This window comes from Ascidiella aspersa, chromosome 1 (genome assembly GCF_963924565.1).
Source record: "Ascidiella aspersa chromosome 1, kaAscAspe10.2, whole genome shotgun sequence".
Classification (NCBI taxonomy): Eukaryota; Metazoa; Chordata; class Ascidiacea; order Phlebobranchia; family Ascidiidae; genus Ascidiella; species Ascidiella aspersa.
In genome coordinates this window covers 16,280,494-16,298,822 of record NC_139447.1, presented here as the reverse complement: position 1 = coordinate 16,298,822, position 18,329 = coordinate 16,280,494, and the positions used below count along the sequence as shown (strand labels likewise).

Sequence of the window (18,329 nt, the reverse complement as noted above, 5' to 3'; positions counted from 1 at the left end):
GTTTACTTCTAATTCAGATGCGAGACAAACTTTTATCCCGATTTATTTCTTTAAAATGTGAAGAGTTGAAACTTATTTAAACATTAGGATATTTCTAGAGAACGTCCTTATAGCCGAATTAGGAAAAATACTGCAACTTAACTAACAACGAAAAGTCGAAATAAGACCGAAAATAAGAACTAAACTCGGAATTAGAGTCCGCAGGAATAAACGCTGAAACGCCATCCTATGATACAAATTCTAAGCCTGCACCTTTTACACAACCCATGCGTCAACCCTAATTTCACCACCAACACCGCCAATAACTTCATCCTTTACACAATTTCTAACCCTAACCAAAAGGGCAAATCACCCGGTGTCTAAACAGCGGTGCGAAAATGCCGCGCTTAATTGTCCCATGCGCTATCGCTATGGTTCAAATAAACGTTAGAAGATATACACAGCGTTGCCCAGGTTTGTATTTACCAGCTTAATATTGCCTTAAACTTGGAATGATAAAAAATTATTTGACTATACTCACGTTGTCTCAGTGGTGTAAAGTAGGTCTAATTACCGTTGCAATAAACGCGATACTTTGCAATAAACGCGATACTTTATATTCATTGGGGGTTCGGTATTACCCTTTTTAAAGCTTGGTGTCGGTATGTGCGATTCAACTGACACAAACGCAGTAAAAATAAAGATAACTTGGAATATTTACAAAGTCGTGTAAGAAGTTTAGAAATTGGGTATATAAGCCCCAAAACAATATCGATCTACAGCTCAATAACATCCATGAGTTATTAGAAAGTTTATAATTGCGAACTTGTCATTGAAATCCGATGGACATTTAATACAGGCCTAATAAAACCTCAACACTGCTCGCACATATTTTGGTTAATTCTGCTTAATGGTAACTTTTAGTTTAATCTTATTTGGGCATGCCCTAATATTTTTGTTGCTTAAAAACATAATTTATTTACCGTTTTTCTGAGATTGTAACAACACTTGTGCTCACTGTTTCAAACTATCGACGAATAAAAATCAAGGAATTCGTGAAACAATTATGCTAATAAGTTGAAAGGAGCCATGTTCGCCATGCTTCTTGCCCGCAGTAAAACATTCAACGCTTCAAGTATTGTGATAATGTCGGCGGACCCTGTCCGTCACATTTGTCCAAGAAGTAAGCCTACACTGCAATTATTTAAATTGCCTTGTAAATGTTATTTTATCAACCAGATGTAATAATATAGTTTTAACATTTTATCGAATAAATACACTTACCAATTGTGTGATTTTCTCATATTTGAAAACAATTTCCCTCGGGTGGATCCTGTTGTTTTCGTAGTGCAAGCCAATGTTCAGCTTGTGCTCACTACAATCTGAAATTGATTGTGTCTTTCCAACGTCTGTCACTTTTGTTCCTAGTTGGCATTTTACTGCACCATCGAGTGGAAATTAAATGTTATCGAACCGGCCAAACGGCTTGTTATCGCAGATACCTAGACTTCGCTATAAATGTCTTGTTCACGTGATGGGTCAGGACAAATGGGCAAAGAATCCCACGATAAAAGTATATATAACACAAAACGTATTATTGAAGATACATGATTAGGATTTAAAAACTGCTCGATCCTAAGCATTTTAATATCACTTAAAACATGGATCACATTAATTTTGTTACTGTTAATATGGTCTATAATGATTTCTTGGATATAAACACAATAATCGTATTGATAAAGTTAATGTCATACTTGTCAGAATAAGGGGAATAAGATGCAACCATTTCGAAACCTAAATACGTTAAAATTCCAACCCAAAATGTTGTTTGAAAGGTAGCCATACATTCTTTTTTAGCATGTAAACAAGATTGCATTGATCTTGAGTCTGATTTAATGTAGGCCTACTTGCGCAAGAAATTTAACCATGTCAGCAAATATATAACTCGCCTATTATTATCTCGTTTTCCTTAGCGACACAATTGGTTTAACTTTTTTTTAACTTTTATATACACGTATATCGGATATACAGTTTACACCAAAATTATACATCACAATTCAGAACAGCAAAAACGCATTGTAACACAACATTATCCACAAAATTAACGGCATGCCTGTGAAATACAAGCATCAAAGGATTAATTTACACAACCACATCCCCAAATTTGGCCTTTGTATCTTTAGTATCCTCATCTTCGTCTTTATGTTCTAATGACGGGCCACTCATAGAACCTGTTTACATGGGAAGAGTGTACCAATTTTTTCTTGGAAAAAGCCGTTTTCAGTAACAATTAAGTTTTTTTGTTAAACAAGAATCCTAATAATTAAGGCGGCGCCTAGAACGCAGCACTTAATAGTGGTTTTTAGGTTGTTAACAATATGTTTTTATTGTTTTTGGCAAAAATCATTTTTTGTTAAAAGTACAGTTCTTTCTTACGTCGTTTGTTATCGTAGAAAAGACGTGTTTCCAGAAGCCGTTGTCGCCGAGACTGAATAACAAGATGCGGTGGAACGTCGGGAATCAAGGCGTCAACCAGTAATTTAAGACCAAATACCAAATGCTGTTATTAACAAAGTGCAAATTAAATTAATTGTCTTAGTTTTTGGCCAATTCTGCATATAAACTAGTTTGTTTAATCTCTCTGACGCTGCCGGTGACCGAGCTTGTATCATTCATGGTGTTTTTGTTTTTGTTTTTATTTAAGGTGTTAAGCTCGACCCACTTTCATGTAATTTAGAAGGCAGTGTGTTAGTTGCAAAGAATGCAATGGGAGGAAGATGCAATCCTCCCAACAAAATTTTTGAAACAAACTGTTTTGATTTTTCTATAACGTGAACGATCTGAACGATAAAATGTTTCTTAGTATAATTAGATGTTACCACCTTTTCTCTGTGTATGCATATTGCTACAAGTTGCGAAGCAAAATAACTAACTCGTTTGACATACTGTGGTGACTGAATACCATATAATAGTCACATTTATCACATTGCGCTTTGTGTACTTTCTGTTATTATCTATACGGGTGCGAAAGTTCGTTTTACTTAAATATCATTTAGAAAAGTTCATTACTAATAATAAGGAAATGTCCGATATTTTACATTTCATTCCGATGGCGACAACCCATATTTTGGAGACGGGGATGTGAACATTTTTTGCACAATGTGCGCAACGAGCGCACATTTTGAAACTGTTTTTAAAAATGTGCGCACTTTTTTCACAATGTTGGCACATTTTAAAATACCTTCAAAATGTGCGCACATTTTTAAGTTAGAGTTAGTTAGGGTTAGACTTAAAGTACAGTGTTTAGCTAACTGTAACTCTAAAAACTTTTACTCTAACTCTAACTCTAACTCTAACTCTAACTCTAACTCTAACTCTAACTCTAACTCTAACTCTAACTCTAACTCTAACTCTAACTCTAACTCTAACTCTAACTCTAACTCTAACTCTAACTCTAACTCTAACTCTAACTCTAACTCTAACTCTAACTCTAACTCTAACTCTAACTCTAACTCTAACTCTAACTCTAACTCTAACTCTAACTCTAACTCTAACTCTAACTCTAACTCTAACTCTAACTCTAACTCTAACTCTAACTCTAACTCTAACTCTAACTCTAACTCTAACTCTAACTCTAACTCTAACTCTAACTCTAACTCTAACTCTAACTCTAACTCTAACTCTAACTCTAACTCTAACTCTAACTCTAACTCTAACTCTAACTCTAACTCTAACTCTAACTCTAACTCTAACTCTAACTCTAACTCTAACTCTAACTCTAACTCTAACTCTAACTCTAACTCTAACTCTAACTCTAACTCTAACTCTAACTCTAACTCTAACTCTAACTCTAACTCTAACTCTAACTCTAACTCTAACTCTAACTCTAACTCTAACTCTAACTCTAACTCTAACTCTAACTCTAACTCTAACTCTAACTCTAACTCTAACTCTAACTCTAACTCTAACTCTAACTCTAACTCTAACTCTAACTCTAACTCTAACTCTAACTCTAACTCTAACTCTAACTCTAACTCTAACTCTAACTCTAACTCTAACTCTAACTCTAACTCTAACTCTAACTCTTACTCTAACTCTAAAAACTCTAAATTCAAAATGTGCGCACATTGTTAAAAAAAAAGTGCGCACATTTTTGAAGGCAGTTCAAAATGTGCGCACATTGTTAAAAAAAAGTGCGCACATTTTTGAAGGCAGTTTAAAATGTGCGCACATTTTTTGCACATTTTGGCGTGCACATTTTTGCGCACATTCTGCAAAATACCGCCAGGTCCCCTGTTAATATTTTGGGTAAAAAGTATCGCGATCCGATACCTATGACGTCATTACTATGACTAAACAAGCAAAATACATGAAATAGAAACGTAAAAGGGTATTTTTTCAGGTTATTAGGCTTAAATTTGCTATAGCGTTGAAAAGTCTAGTTACCTCGTATTGCTAACCTACTATTTTTTGATAAATTCATCTTTCAAGGTAGAATAGCTACAGTGATAATGGAAGAAATTACCTAAATTAATTTGGTATCGGATCGGCACGAGAATCGGACGAGTAATACACTTGGCATCGGGTATCGGTGCGATCCGATATTATCAGATATCCCTATATTAGGTGCTAATGTAGGAGCTGAAACGCTTTTCTATTCTGAAGAAGATATGTTATCTTGTGGAGTACAGATGTTAATTCGCTTCTTAAAAAAACAAGTTTCTGTAGGGGGAGTTTGGTGAGAATAGCAGTTAATAAGTGAAATCGTCAATAAGTAAAAAGTAAGATATCTAATTATTATGAGTTCGATGGGACTGCATTATAGCACACCGGCAATTTAAACATATTACATTTCTACGTTATTTTGTAACTTAAATTTTTAAACAACACATATTTTGATTTGTGCTGTCAGCTAGGATATTTCGCACCTCGAAAATGAAGATGAAAATGAATGTTGCAGCGTAAACATGCCAATGATTGACGACGCCTGTATAATGCTCATTTGGATCAGAAGTTTCGAACCTGGGGAAAATTTATATTTTAGGCTTATCCTATGTCCAATTGCGTACATCAGTATAAGGCTTTTTCCGAATATCTGCATTATGAAACAGACATAAAATGTAAAATAAGTAATCCATATGCCATTTTAACAAAGTATTATAATCAGGGGCGCCCATTTTACTCCAGCTGAGATTGGCTGCACCTAAATCACCCTCGCACGAAGCGCAAAAAATATATATTTAAAAGAGATGGATAGGTGTTACTCACGATCAGGGGTGAATCTAGGTGGAGCCACGGGGCTATGCTCTAAATTATATTATTGCCTATTTTCCCTACATAAATGCCAAAATGTTTTGGTCTTCGTGTGAATTTTGAATTTACCTAGACCGCCCTGCTCACGATACAAAGGCCACTACAAAAATGGTATAGATTTGCCTCCAAAAATATATGAACTTTAGACAATTTGACAAAAAGTCGCAAGTCTTAACATCCGAGGGTTGTGAACATATACAAAAACATTACATGGCTGAAACCATTCCTAGAATTTAAATTTAGAAACAAAATATATCATAAAATTTAAATATTAAAAAAATTGCATTAAAGACAGTTAATGTGGGAAAACATTAAATAATTTGGGGGGTACCTTGGCCTCGTGGCTGACTTGACTTAATTTGGCCTATTATCCTGACTAGGATTTTTGTCAAATAATGTGAATAAAAACAATTTGTTTGTCGCATAGCTTTCGAATGAATGTTTGTTGTTTGAACTAAAATTGCAGTTGTAACGAAAAGGGAAGGAAAAAGTCCGTCTGTTTTCAAACATTAAACTAAATGTATTTGCAGGTAAATAACTAATTAGCTATATATCAAAAATTGGACAGTAATTTTCTCCTGATTGGCATAATTGGGTTGTGAATTTATGATCTACATGTCTTACTTTATTATACTTTTTATTACAAAATTTGTCTTTAGCCGATGTTCATGGTCGTCAAACATGAAATTTATGTGTACTTTATTTTTTTCATTATACTGTATTTTTTGTTTATTTTTTGTGCTTCCATCGAAAGCGTAAACGAGTGTTTTAACGCACAAAAGCTGCATCAATATAAACCTCATTGCCAACTATAGTGCTACAGTACTGTATATATTCAGAAAAGAAACAATCCTGCTGTTTACCAACAATATTGAGGAACGTCAGGCAGTGAAACATTGTACTGGTGGCTTACAGTATCAATTTCTGTAACCGATATGTTGTTCAACGTGCTCATCACAAAACCATCAAGGCAACTTGAAACAAAAAACAATATTTCATTTTCAACATTTTACACCAAAATAATTTAGGGTTAGCGTTTAGGCGATAATATTCAGAAACGTTCTTTTCTTTAAACAAATACTCATCGTCGTACAAGCAGGGTTGCATATTGCTTTGGTGCCGGGGTGCAACTTTACATTTGTATGGTAATTTACTCAGTAAAAAATTAAATTTGCTGAGAAAAACTAAAAATCGTCAAATGCGTAGACTTCTGTTCAAAGAGTAATTTCGGCTCTCACACCGCTATACTAACTTGTGTATGGTATCTCGTGTTTTGACACAAGGACTGTAGAGAAACACGTAGACGGTCTTCTGTATAAAATTGCTGGTGATACCAATGAGCACAGCGTTGGTAATAACCGCGGCTGTACTGATTCCTTGCAATATCGAAAACCACATCCCTAAAACGTAATTTTTGTTTATTTTGATTGTTAGTGGAAAACGTGTTACAATTTACCAATGTCTCTGCTACGATTGGGCACAATTCTCCTGTATTGCGTCACAAACTTGTACGCATCTAACCGTATCTCGATCACGTTGTTTATCAGAGCAAATACCGGTCCAAGAGGAAACGCCGTGACGAACAATGTCACAAAACCATACTGAATTACTGAAAATCACAACAAAATGGTGAATACGTAGTTCAACACTAGCGCCTTTAAATCATTATAAACCTTTTACATTTTTTAAAACACTTACCCATTTCCAAGTATTCCGAAAAAAGACCAAGTTCTCCGAATGGCTCGAGAGTGAAATCTCGAAACGCCGGCTCTTTCGTCATGTTATTTTCCGCCTCGTTATCTATGTTGTCACCTGAGTCTGCAAGATTTTCTGTTTTTATATGTTTTATTTGACATTGCTCGTTGGTATATTCGTGAGTATTTTCATGAAGAAACTTATATTTAAGTTCTTATAATTTCCTAGAATAATTCCCAAGTAATTACTGTTTAATTATATGATGATAACAATTATAAGATACGCTACTGATGCTAATATAAAAGATAAAATCATCAATAGGAGTCAACACTCGAATCCAAAAAAAATTTAAGAATTATAGGCGAAATATAATTTGAAGTAATCAATTTATAGATGTCTATTCCAGACTTACCATGATATACTAATCTAGGCTATAAATATTCGAGATGGTATTCAAAAAGCGACAAATATAACAATATTTGCTTAATTGCGGTATGGTATACCCTTAGTGTCCCCCAGGTGTTCTTCTTTCAGTTTTTTACTCTGTCGACTTTTCATCCAATTTGATATAATTCTGAAAAACAATCGATTTTTGACGCATTACGTGAAGGCGGTACATTGGTGCGAAACTCCGTTGAAAGTCGTTTCATAAAAAAAAAACTGTTAATTTTCTTTGCCATTGTGGTGTTAATTCATTAGGTAACTGGGTTAGCACATATTGTAACCAATTTTTCTGTTGAGTTACATACGCTTTTCCGTGGTAAAGCCCTAGCTCCCAGGTTTATTGCTGGCTCGAAACTAAACGGATCTAAATGTTTTAAAACAAATAGTCAATGGTGACATCTTATAGGCAATATAGTTGTTGTAGGCCTATCTATATACTAGATTAACGTGGTTCCCAAACATTTTAATATATGGTCCAAGATTTTTTACAAAACTGTTTGTGTATTTCGTAAAATATTTGTGTACGGCGTTCGTCTAATAACTCAGTTATATCGGCCTGACAGATATACATATAGCAAATACCTGGGCACGACATCCTCTTTAGAAATTTACCGAACCTTTGTGTAATACAGAAGATTTTTATGTTTCGATTACGCGTCTTAGCAAAGTTTCTGAACAAATGAGTATGTAAGGTGCTAATTTTCACAAATTTTAGTATTTTCATAGTAATGTGTGAAGCACATCTTGAAGACCACGTTTAGGAAGCTAAAGCTTATGATTCCAGCAATGAGGGTCCTGTATAGGCCTATATAACGTTAGGCGCACATTTGTCCGAAATGTACTTTTAGATCGAAGCACTGCCGCACAGTCTACCCTCAGCTTTACAGAGCTAACTACGTAGTCTCATGGATCACTATAGCCATGGTCCACGGCGTGGGAACCACTGCACTAGAAAATTGCATTTTTCATGTATTTCAATCTAAGGTGATGTTCAGCAAAAGAGACCATCAAACCCTCATATACTATTTTCTTAACAATTATTTTGTTATAGTGGCTTACGGAATTAGAATCTCCTTAGTGTTGTTCAAGGCTTGCTTCAAAACCATAACCACTGCCAAATTGATGAAAACCTCAACAAGACATCCTGCTGGGTCGCACTAAAATGTAAAAAAAAAATTAATACATTTTTAAAGCGCAAGGTTTTCCAAATTCATATGTTAAACTCGTTAATTTCTATGTTATGAATCAATCCGAACAACCAATAATAAAACCACTGTTATGAAGGTTGTTTTTTATCTGTAGGCCACATTTCAGCGCATTAGAAATGCTGATGCATCGCTTTAAAAGTACCATGTCAAGTCTGAAACCGAAAAGTCGATGGTATTTCTTTGGTGTTCCTGCAAATCTTCCACGAAAGAAAGCTGCATAAAATGTTGATGAATAATAATTGACCGCTTGGAAGAGAAACATCTTCAACGTGTAGGAATCTTCAAACTCTTGTTGAGTCCGGGGTGCCTCTTTAAAATTAAGGAAACTTGTTTGATGTTAGTTATAAAAAGCAAAGCGAAAACAGTTAAACTGATCACTTTAAAAAATTGGAAAATTACTCTTTAATTTTGTTAGATATTATTCATAAACTTATTTATTTAAATATTACATATACTTACCCATATCTGTCAATCCCACTGCAATTTTTTGATAAATCTAATCACAAAAATAATTTAAGTTAATGAAACGTAACAAAAGTTTAGCATGTTATAATGGTTTTGACTATCGATAAATAATTTTTATCAGAAATTTCATGTCATTAAAGAAAGTTTTAATTGCTGGATATAATTTATTTAACTATATTGGAAAAACCTTATTGTAGGCTATCTACAGCACAAAACGTTTAGGTCCCTAAAACTTAATTAAGATATCGCAATTACCGGTATTACGCAAAAAAACAAAAGCAATTTTCCTAAAATTGAATGACAAAAAGTAAAAGGACAAAAAATCTGAAAGGTTATATTCACCCCCAAATTTATACGTCAAAACGTGGCTTCATAATACAAATAACATTTAAAACTGACTGCTCCTTGTCGAACTTGATCTGAAATGCGCAACTGAAATCGATTCTTAAAAATATATTTAAGTAGACGGCGAGAAAAGAAGCGCAAAAATATTTGCGTATGTGAGGTTGCGTAAAAATTGGCAAAACTTTTATTTTGGGAATCGTAGCACTCGTTTTATAAAGTACCGTTGACCTTACCACGCCTTTGGCTAAACTTTAGTTTTATTTACAAAAAAAAATGTATTTATCTTACGCTTTTTTATTTGTACAATGTAACTTACCACGTCCATGATGGTAATAATGATAAAATTTAAGAGTGATGCTGTGACCGAAATAATTAGTCTTGCGTTTTTGTGAATAAAACCACTCGTAGAGTAAAATGCCACTTCAGCGAGGATGGTGCGATAGACGATTATTCCAAACAATGCCGCCAGGACCAAAAGAATCTAAACAATCAACTTATTGTTTCTATCTTTTTTGCAATAACTTTATCTAAACAACAATATCTTATAAATCTAACAAATGTCTTTTATGAAATGTGTTATCAAATGTGTGTAAAATGTGGTATTTCGTTCTTATTTTAAAGACGGAATACTTTCGACCGAAGCGCAAAAAAATAGACTAAGCTCGTTAAAATTTCGTTGGAAAGAGTGCCAGAGTGCATAGGACGCCATTTGTTTGTAAAGATGCAAAAAAAATCGCGTGAAAAATACGAGAAAGACATAAGAGATTCACGCGAAGCGCGAAAACAATTTCTGTTTTAGCATTTAAAACAGTCTAAAAATAGAGTTTGACGGAGTCATGACTAGATCCGTCCCTGGAAAAAGTGTTTACGATACAACCAAACATATAGAAACTCGTTTTTTTCGAGACTTTGGTCCCCAAGAAGATTACCACTTAGATGGATGAATTTGGATGAAACATAAAAAGGGTGCATTTGTAAACAAGGAGAACCGTTTGGACCACCATATGTGCCCTTTTCCACCCATGGTTTGATCCAGTGACACGACCCGTAAAACATGAAGAATGGTGCCTATATGATAGGTTAATAAAATGTTTAACAGAATAAACAAATGACTTTTGCAAATTATCCCCATTAAAAGTTTCAAGTTCCCATCTACTTGAGAATCTTTCGCTCTAGATCATTTTTATGTGAAAATGATTTAGACATGGCGTCCCCAAACTGAGCTTTATATCATAATTAATTAAAAACATTTTTTTTAAAGATTGCCTTAAAATTATTCATGGATAAACTCACCATAAACAAGAAGGTGACAAACGAAGCACTGATCCTTTTATACTTCGATGCAGATGATAGATAAAACTCTTCCTTCCCAGTTACTGGATTCAGTTTCTTCTTGTTTGCAATTGTTTCATACTCAGGCCTAACTAAACCCTTATAATGCAAAAATGTTCTGATCAAGCGCTTCTCAGCCGGTGGACTATCAAACGCTTCCAAGTAAGTTACTCACGTTTCGGTTTTACCCAAGCAATTTAAATTTAAATCAGAGCTAAAACAACCTCGAACCTATAATTTTTTTTCATTTGAACTGCTATAGTTTACTGTTCGTCGATTACTGTGAAGCTTGAAATAAATAGTTTTTAAAAGTAAGGCCGGAATTCGAAAATAAATTAGTGAGGCAATATTATAATAATTTAAAACGTTGTGCTTTTAGTGACAAAATACATTTTTGTAGATAAAACAATGAAGAGTTTACAAAAATTGTTAATAAACTTACCTCCTCGTGACGAATAGAATTAGTGTCCCATAGATACCCCAATTCTGATCGCTTTCGCTTCCAAAATTCAAGAAAGAACTGACCTGAAAGTTTTACACTTTTAGCTAATATTATCTTCCTTGGCGATATTGGTTGGGATACGAATACCGCTATCCAAGTTAATGCTGGTGGCAGAAAACATTTTTCTTACCCCAAAGACACATTATAAAAGCAAATGCGACAGTCATTGTATTGTCAAACACATAAGTTATCTTGCTATAGGAACAAGAATGGTTGAGTGGATTAAACTTGCAAGTGTCGCACAGAGGGCACATTAGCAAATCCGAGTTGCAGATTTGTTTTCTAGAAAAATATAATTTATTACGTACAGTATGTCGGTTTGCGCAGTTTGACAAAACCATCCAATCACATTACGTTTTTTCTATGTTACTTCGATTTTCACCTACTGTATATCGTCGGCTTCCACGGTGGCTAAACCATAAATAAAAGTTAATAGGCCGAAAATTGCAACTGGTATCAGCGCCTCCGTGTAAAATCCAAGCCAAGCAAAATAAACACCGATTTTTTCGCCGAAGTACTGCCTGCGGAAAACTTAACTGTTTACATTGATTAATTAACGTTGTACGGTATATTGATTAACGTTGTACGGTATAAGCTTGCCTGATAAGTTCCAAGGGCTGATGATATATCCAAGCACCTGGACGGCTCCACAACCAGTACAACGTCTGCCTTGCATTTAATCGCACTTCTTATTACATAAAAATAAAGATTTGCAATATCGAAATTGTAATTGCTTTTTTTAAAAAAAAACAATTAAACTCATAAAATATATATGTGAAACATCTAGTTGTTCATTTTCGCAAACTAACATCTTACATTTTGTTGAAACAAAATTGCAACACTGGGGAACACAATTTTTGTTGACTTTGATCTAACAATCGCTTTTGACTAACTTTTGGGCGCTGAATCTAAAAATGACATCAGTTTTTCTCTATCACGTCAAGTTTTTGAGCTAGGTACCCACCACTTTTTTTGGAAAAATACAACGTTTAAGACATCTGCGTTCATTGTATAAAATGCTGTAAGAACTACATGCAACCGAAAGTAACTCAATGGTTTTCAAATAAACATTTGTACAACTTTATTCCGTTCCTTAAACGAATATTGCTTCTGCAGGACAAATAAAGTGCGAGTTTTAGGGCAACAAATTACGCTTGTAGGGGTAGCTTTTTCTGGCATGTTTGAGCTGTGGACAGTCTCGCCTTATACTCCAGCAATAGTCAGCCAGCATATGCAAGTCCAATCTTCCCTGATATGTTTCCTCCATCACCTTCAGATCTTGGTGGAATCTTTCTCCTTGCTCATCGCTGACTGCACCAAGGTTTCGGGAAAGCAAGATGGGTATGCAACAAAATGCATCTTGATGCTTCCGTTGCAGCCGAGTTCTTTGTACCTTTACAGTAGCTTCCGAACAATTTTGATATAATCTCTGCCAGTGTATTCCCAAGAAATCCCTTGATAATGATTTTAAATGTCAACCGCGCATTTTCTTTTTGGACATTAAACCACTGAAACGTTTATCTTTGATGAGTTACCGAAATGGTGGACCATCAAATACACCAGCCTTTTATTTGTTTGTGTTGCCAGACCAGGAAAAGCCAAAACGAGGGAATTAAAACAGTTGCTTTCTCAGTTGACAATTCTTTACCGAATTGCTTCATTGGTCCGAGCTTCATGTGCATCTCTGTTAACAAGTGGCTCATGTAGAATGATGGGATGGCCAGGTTAAGGTCAGATCTGTGAGGCCAGTTCTTCTCCACACAGTGCTGATCTCAAACACTGCTCTCCCACATACACAAATAGCAGGGGTACTTATGTATCCATGTTGCTGACCAAGAAGAAAACATACCATTTTAACGTCAACACATAAGGTCTAATTGTGCTTGTGATATTGTAACAATTCAAGGACTCTTTTTATGTTTCCGTATCCTTTAGGTAGACTAACTGAATGGGCAATTTAATTTAACAATTCAAGGACTCTTTTTATGTTTCCGTATCCTTTAGGTAGACTAACTGAATGGGCAATTTAAAGCAAAAGTCAATAAAGTTAAAATTTTTTAAGGACCTCGTCAGTCCACGAATCAAAGAATAAAGTGGTTTTCAGCACCTAGGGGACTGTTTCTAAAAAGTTTATAGGTTAAAATAAAGTTAAAATTTACAATAAAGTCAAAATTTGTCAAATTATGGCTTTTTACAAAGTTTTGTGTTTCTTGAGAGTAATTTTTGTAAAAATCGTCATGAAAGCATTGTAAATCAGGAACTGCGACACAATTAAACCATATTAACCCATAAAAGCAAGAAATATGTCACAATGCCCACTTGGATTAGCGATAACTTTTATCGCAAATTGTCCATTTTTTTATTTATTGTTACGTATTTAAATAATTCTTATAAAACACTTTATCTTCATAAACGTGCACTTTTCGAATATCAACAATTTGGTTTTTAGAAATAGCCTACTGACATTCTATATTACAAAAAGGCCTAAGCAAGCTAAATTTATCCAAAAACCCGATGTACTTTTTATAATCCATAAAAAATATTATGTTTGGGTCTGAAATCAATAAAAATATTATGTTTGGGTAACTGGCATCTATTCAAGGAAGAACTGTGGCCTCTACAAACAAGCAGTTTCGTTAGGTTAAAATAAAGTTAAAATTTGATAAAAATAAAGTTAAAAAATTTTTTTTTAGGTTAAAATAAAAATGGCCCTACTCATTAGCTTCGATTTTATTGTTTTTATTTACTTCTGCTTTTTGTTCTCGATTCCATATTGACATATTTCTTAAATCAAGTAACTACATTCCAAGCTTCTATGAAACTACAGCGAAGCAACACGTATTTTGAGTCAAGCTTTTTAAACGTGTATCGACCTAAATCAATGTCTGTGCCTTTTTTATTTTATAAATCAGTTGACCCTTTTTGTATATGACTTACTATATTATTAGCTTGTGCATTCCTATTACGTATGCAAAAGCAATACGGCTAAATTGGTGAAAAGTAGCTTATTTTGGATGTATGCTGTAGAGCAAAAACTTGACGTGATAGAGGAAAACTAGTGGCATTTTTGAAATGAGCACACCGGAATTAGCCTAAATCAAGTGCAAAATCAAAGTCAACAATTTTTTTTTGCCAAATTGTTCCCCAGTGTAATGTGTACTTATTTGAAATAAAACGACTAAATACCCAACGACTAAGCACGTCAAACATCTTTTACGTAACGAAAACCAGTGACATATATCGATAGGAAACCACTCACTAACGTAAAACCTAAGCTTGTTTAGCAGCCATTGTTCGCATTGCGTGAAATTCAGCAAATACGTAATCCTGGTACTATGCTGCGTCCAACGAAAGTAAAATCTCGTTTGAAACTAAAGATTGGTTACGATTAAAACCGCCGCATTAAATGCGAAATTTTGCGAACTCTACCTAGATTTTGCGCTGTAACAGACATCAAGAAGTTTAAGTCTCAAGTTGGAAACATTACAACTTATTTGCAAGGCAATCAGTATGTTATGACTTAAATTTGATTTTTAATGCTGAAAACCCGCGACATTTATCGGTCCAGAATTATTAACAAACGTTAAACTTTAAGTTGTAACAGCAATTGTTTAGACATGAGTAATATTCAAGCAAATAATACCGGCGCCAAACTGCGTCAGGACGTATGGCAAGCCTACCCTGCCTCCAAACTACAAAAACTACAAAAGCCTTGCATACTATGGCATGTTATGCTATCTAACTCAAAGAGCAATTTCTGTTTATTTAAACTAGAAATGCCGTTATTCCGAGTAAAATACAAATCTCTTCTATGTGCCTTATGCGTCATGTAGCGTTTTAAATAAAGTTTTTCCAATTAAAACAGGAAAAGGCATATTTTTCGCGCGATTAGACTAAATAGAGCTGCATATTTGCCCACGAGTTCACTCGAGAACATCAGGTGTTAAGGTTAACTGTTTTATGACGTCCCGTTACGACGAGTCCGTCATTCTAAAACATGTCTAGCCCAAGCAAAAACCTTAATCCGCCCCTGTTGTTGTAGTGTTTTCACGTAATGGGCCTATATTTGGGCTGCGTTAAAAAAAGATTGCCGACTATACTTGGTGCAGTTTATAGCCTACATGATCAACATCTATGACGCAAAATAAATGTCTTATTTTAGCATGTATTTGCTCAAATATTTTGTAAAAAACGTGTATTTTGTCAAAAACGCGACACAGGACTTCCCCAAACAGATAATTTTGCCAATTAAAGCAGTAAATATATGCAATTATTGTGATTATACATAACTTTTTAGTATGGTCATAGGGCCTCGGTTTCATGGTTTAATCATTCTCAGGGTCATACTTAGGTTAGTGATTATGATAAAAAGCTAGTAATTAGTATAAAAATGCCTTACTAGAATTTCGGCATATAAATGTATATTATTTTCTGACACATCTGTGTAGTAGAGTTTCGAACAGCGCGTTTCCATGTAAATCAAAAACTAAACACAATGGGGATCGTTTTATGTCGTAATTTGGTACGGTCAAGCCTGTCACGTTTGACAACTTGTTACCCCTCAACTATAATTTTACTTGGTTGTTCCTCATCACTTTTGCTTTTGCTGTTTGTCTCTGGGAGTTTCCACTTTCCCAGATGAAGTGGGTAAGCATCCAAATATGCTCCTACGCTGAGTAGTCGATGCATGCCCACGCCTGTTTCACTATATTTCGTCGTTTTGAGGATTGAATCAACCTGAATTGTTTTTGGTAAAAGTAGTTAGATAATAAATTTGTCACGCTAATAACAATGGTTTTAACGGTAAAAGCTTGTTGGATTTCTAGATTATATTTGTAGTACATGTCATCTCATTAAATGTATTTAAACTAAGACTGCGGTGGCACGTTTGCCCTACATCAATTATAACCTCAGGTTGTAAAAGGGTTACTTGTTTTAAACATCCCTTTATTACGTAAATTTGTGGCGTCCTAAAATGAAAATATTCTACTTTTACCTTTGCATTATACCTATTTTGTAATTTATAGGTTTCTTACGTACCAAACGAATTCGCTCTGTATTCGTGAAGAACGTTTTTTTATCATCTATCATGAATCTGAAACAAGAGTTTTTATTTTGTAAGTCTAAGTTTTTAATAAATTTTAGATGCTAAATGACAAAATATTTTCCAAAAGTTTAAAAAAAATCTCTTAAATATAAGTTAAGTCAATAATATGAACAAAGTCCAACTCAGATTCTTTGGCTGAAAAACTTGAAACAAGTCTCGTCACATGCCTAAAATACTACAGACTTGTTCAAAGTCAGTGACTTAAGTGCAGTCAAGTCAAGTCCTTGAACTACTTCATTAAAACACTGCTGCATAAAGCACACTCATACAACAATAAATGCACGCTATATTTATTATTCTTACCTTGCCTCCCTTTCTCGATCAAACGGCGAAGTAAAATACGACTTTTTATTTTGCTGTGTGTCGAACCCATACCCTTGTTCTGTCAAATGTTCAGAGTCGAGCATAAATCGTTTCATCCACCGCTGTACCCAAAAGCAATAATCTTACGTTTTTCTCCGTTTTCCAAGAAACGCCGCAAATATGAAATTTTAGTAAACGGTTGGATAAAAAATGTATCTATATGTTATATATTGGTTTATCCCGGTAAAATCGAGGTGGAATACTGATTAAAAGATATATTTGACGTTTAGATTATATATCACACATACCTTTCTACCCCATTTAGATGACTTGGCATTATCTGCTTGTATAACGTCGTTTTCTGCTATTGGTTTGTGCATACGTGTTAGCTCGGCCCACTTGCATAGCGTTTTCCACGGAGCGTGAAGCTTCACAAACATAATTCCATTGTTTTCATCTTCTGATTCAGCATTGTTCTCCTCGATAGATTTCTTTAATATTACACAATACGTTACGTTTGACGTATTAATACAGTATATTTCAACGATCAAATGTATTAGGACTCGTTTAAACACATTTTTTACTAAAGTGGATTATTTTTAACCATATAACTCCAAGATATTCATAAAACAAGATTAGAACGTAAAACTTAATATTAACTTTTTTGTTTTTTCGACATTTGGAAAATATTGAGGATTTCTTCTTTCTTTTTTTTGTTTCCTTGTTCTCCAACTTCTCATATTCAATTTCTATTCCTTCTAATCGTAAATGTTCCTCAAATGTTTTCCTCCATTCATTATACTCCTTATCGCTTGTATTGTGAAGAAGGACAAAGTCAATCGGTCGAATACCATCGCGAAATAAATTTTCTTTCTGGGATGCAAAAATACAATTTTATTAAAAGCACATTGTAAAATCTATCCAGCGTAAGTTGCGTGTGCTTTTATATGTGTGTTTGAGCTCACAAGCGTGATAAGGGCGAATATTTTTGAACGCACAACAATGGGACTTTTTTAAATCATGTGCATTGGTGTTTGGAGTTGTTTTGGAAAAATGTTGAGCAAACAGTTTGTTTGAAATTCAAGTTAAAAAGAATGGCAAAAGTTAACAATGACCTATTCCTTGTCATACCATTTTATCCAAATAGGAAATAGGATAATTGCAAATCACCACAAAAAATGCAAACCAAAATTTGATAAAATATTAAACTGAAAGACAATTTCAAAACGCTCACCACAGTGTTTGCTAATTTTGTGAACAGTTTTTCGTGTATTTTATAAACAATTTGTGACTTGAAATAAGCCCGTATAAAAAAAATGGGCTAAACAGTTTTTCTAAACTAGTTATCGCTTTTACTTTAAACCTATCCTATCTCAGTTTCGGCTTACTATAGCATCGTTTGAAGAATTGCTTGTCTGGTCGTCTGCTGTCTCATCCATGATAAAATTACAAAAACCCAAATCAGACAAATCAAGGTTTATGTGATCAAACCAAGCATTTAGATGGCACACTAAACTTTAAAACAGCACAACAATTATTTTAGTATAGATTTTGTAACTACTACCTACAAGAACTTTCTCTGTACCAATGCGTATTAAAATAGTGTTCCTATAAACTCTTGCTGCAGACTAATTTC

General features: G+C 34.3%; 1 protein-coding gene across 1 annotated transcript; it reads right to left on the bottom strand.

Moving 5' to 3' along the window:
* Nucleotides 1–2,084: 2,084 nt before the first annotated feature.
* On the bottom strand, nucleotides 2,085–18,203 carry LOC146168063 (anoctamin-4-like). Its single transcript, XM_083389313.1, has 23 exons — nucleotides 18,082–18,203; nucleotides 17,354–17,566; nucleotides 17,002–17,184; nucleotides 16,694–16,815; nucleotides 16,324–16,378; nucleotides 15,861–16,020; nucleotides 11,884–11,971; nucleotides 11,670–11,804; nucleotides 11,414–11,565; nucleotides 11,224–11,306; nucleotides 10,743–10,880; nucleotides 9,766–9,930; nucleotides 9,099–9,135; nucleotides 8,782–8,948; nucleotides 8,491–8,588; nucleotides 7,491–7,561; nucleotides 6,991–7,110; nucleotides 6,749–6,901; nucleotides 6,545–6,692; nucleotides 6,156–6,266; nucleotides 4,908–5,001; nucleotides 2,416–2,539; nucleotides 2,085–2,210 (listed from the first exon to the last, which is right to left on the bottom strand). The coding sequence occupies exons 1-23, from the start codon at nucleotides 18,130–18,132 to the stop codon at nucleotides 2,122–2,124; spliced, it is 2,757 nt and encodes a 918-aa protein (XP_083245439.1). The 5' UTR covers nucleotides 18,133–18,203; the 3' UTR covers nucleotides 2,085–2,121.
* Nucleotides 18,204–18,329: the final 126 nt, after the last annotated feature.

Coding starts and splice junctions, on each gene's coding strand:
- LOC146168063 (XM_083389313.1), bottom strand. CDS start 18,132: ATGGATGAGACAGCAGACGACCAGACAAGCAATTCTTCAAACGATGCT. Junction 17,185..17,353: donor AATGTCGAAAAAACAAAAAA/GTTAATATTAAG, acceptor GTAATATTAAAG/AAATCTATCGAGGAGAACAA. Junction 7,111..7,490: donor ACACCTGGGGGACACTAAGG/GTATACCATACC, acceptor AAAATCTTGCAG/ACTCAGGTGACAACATAGAT.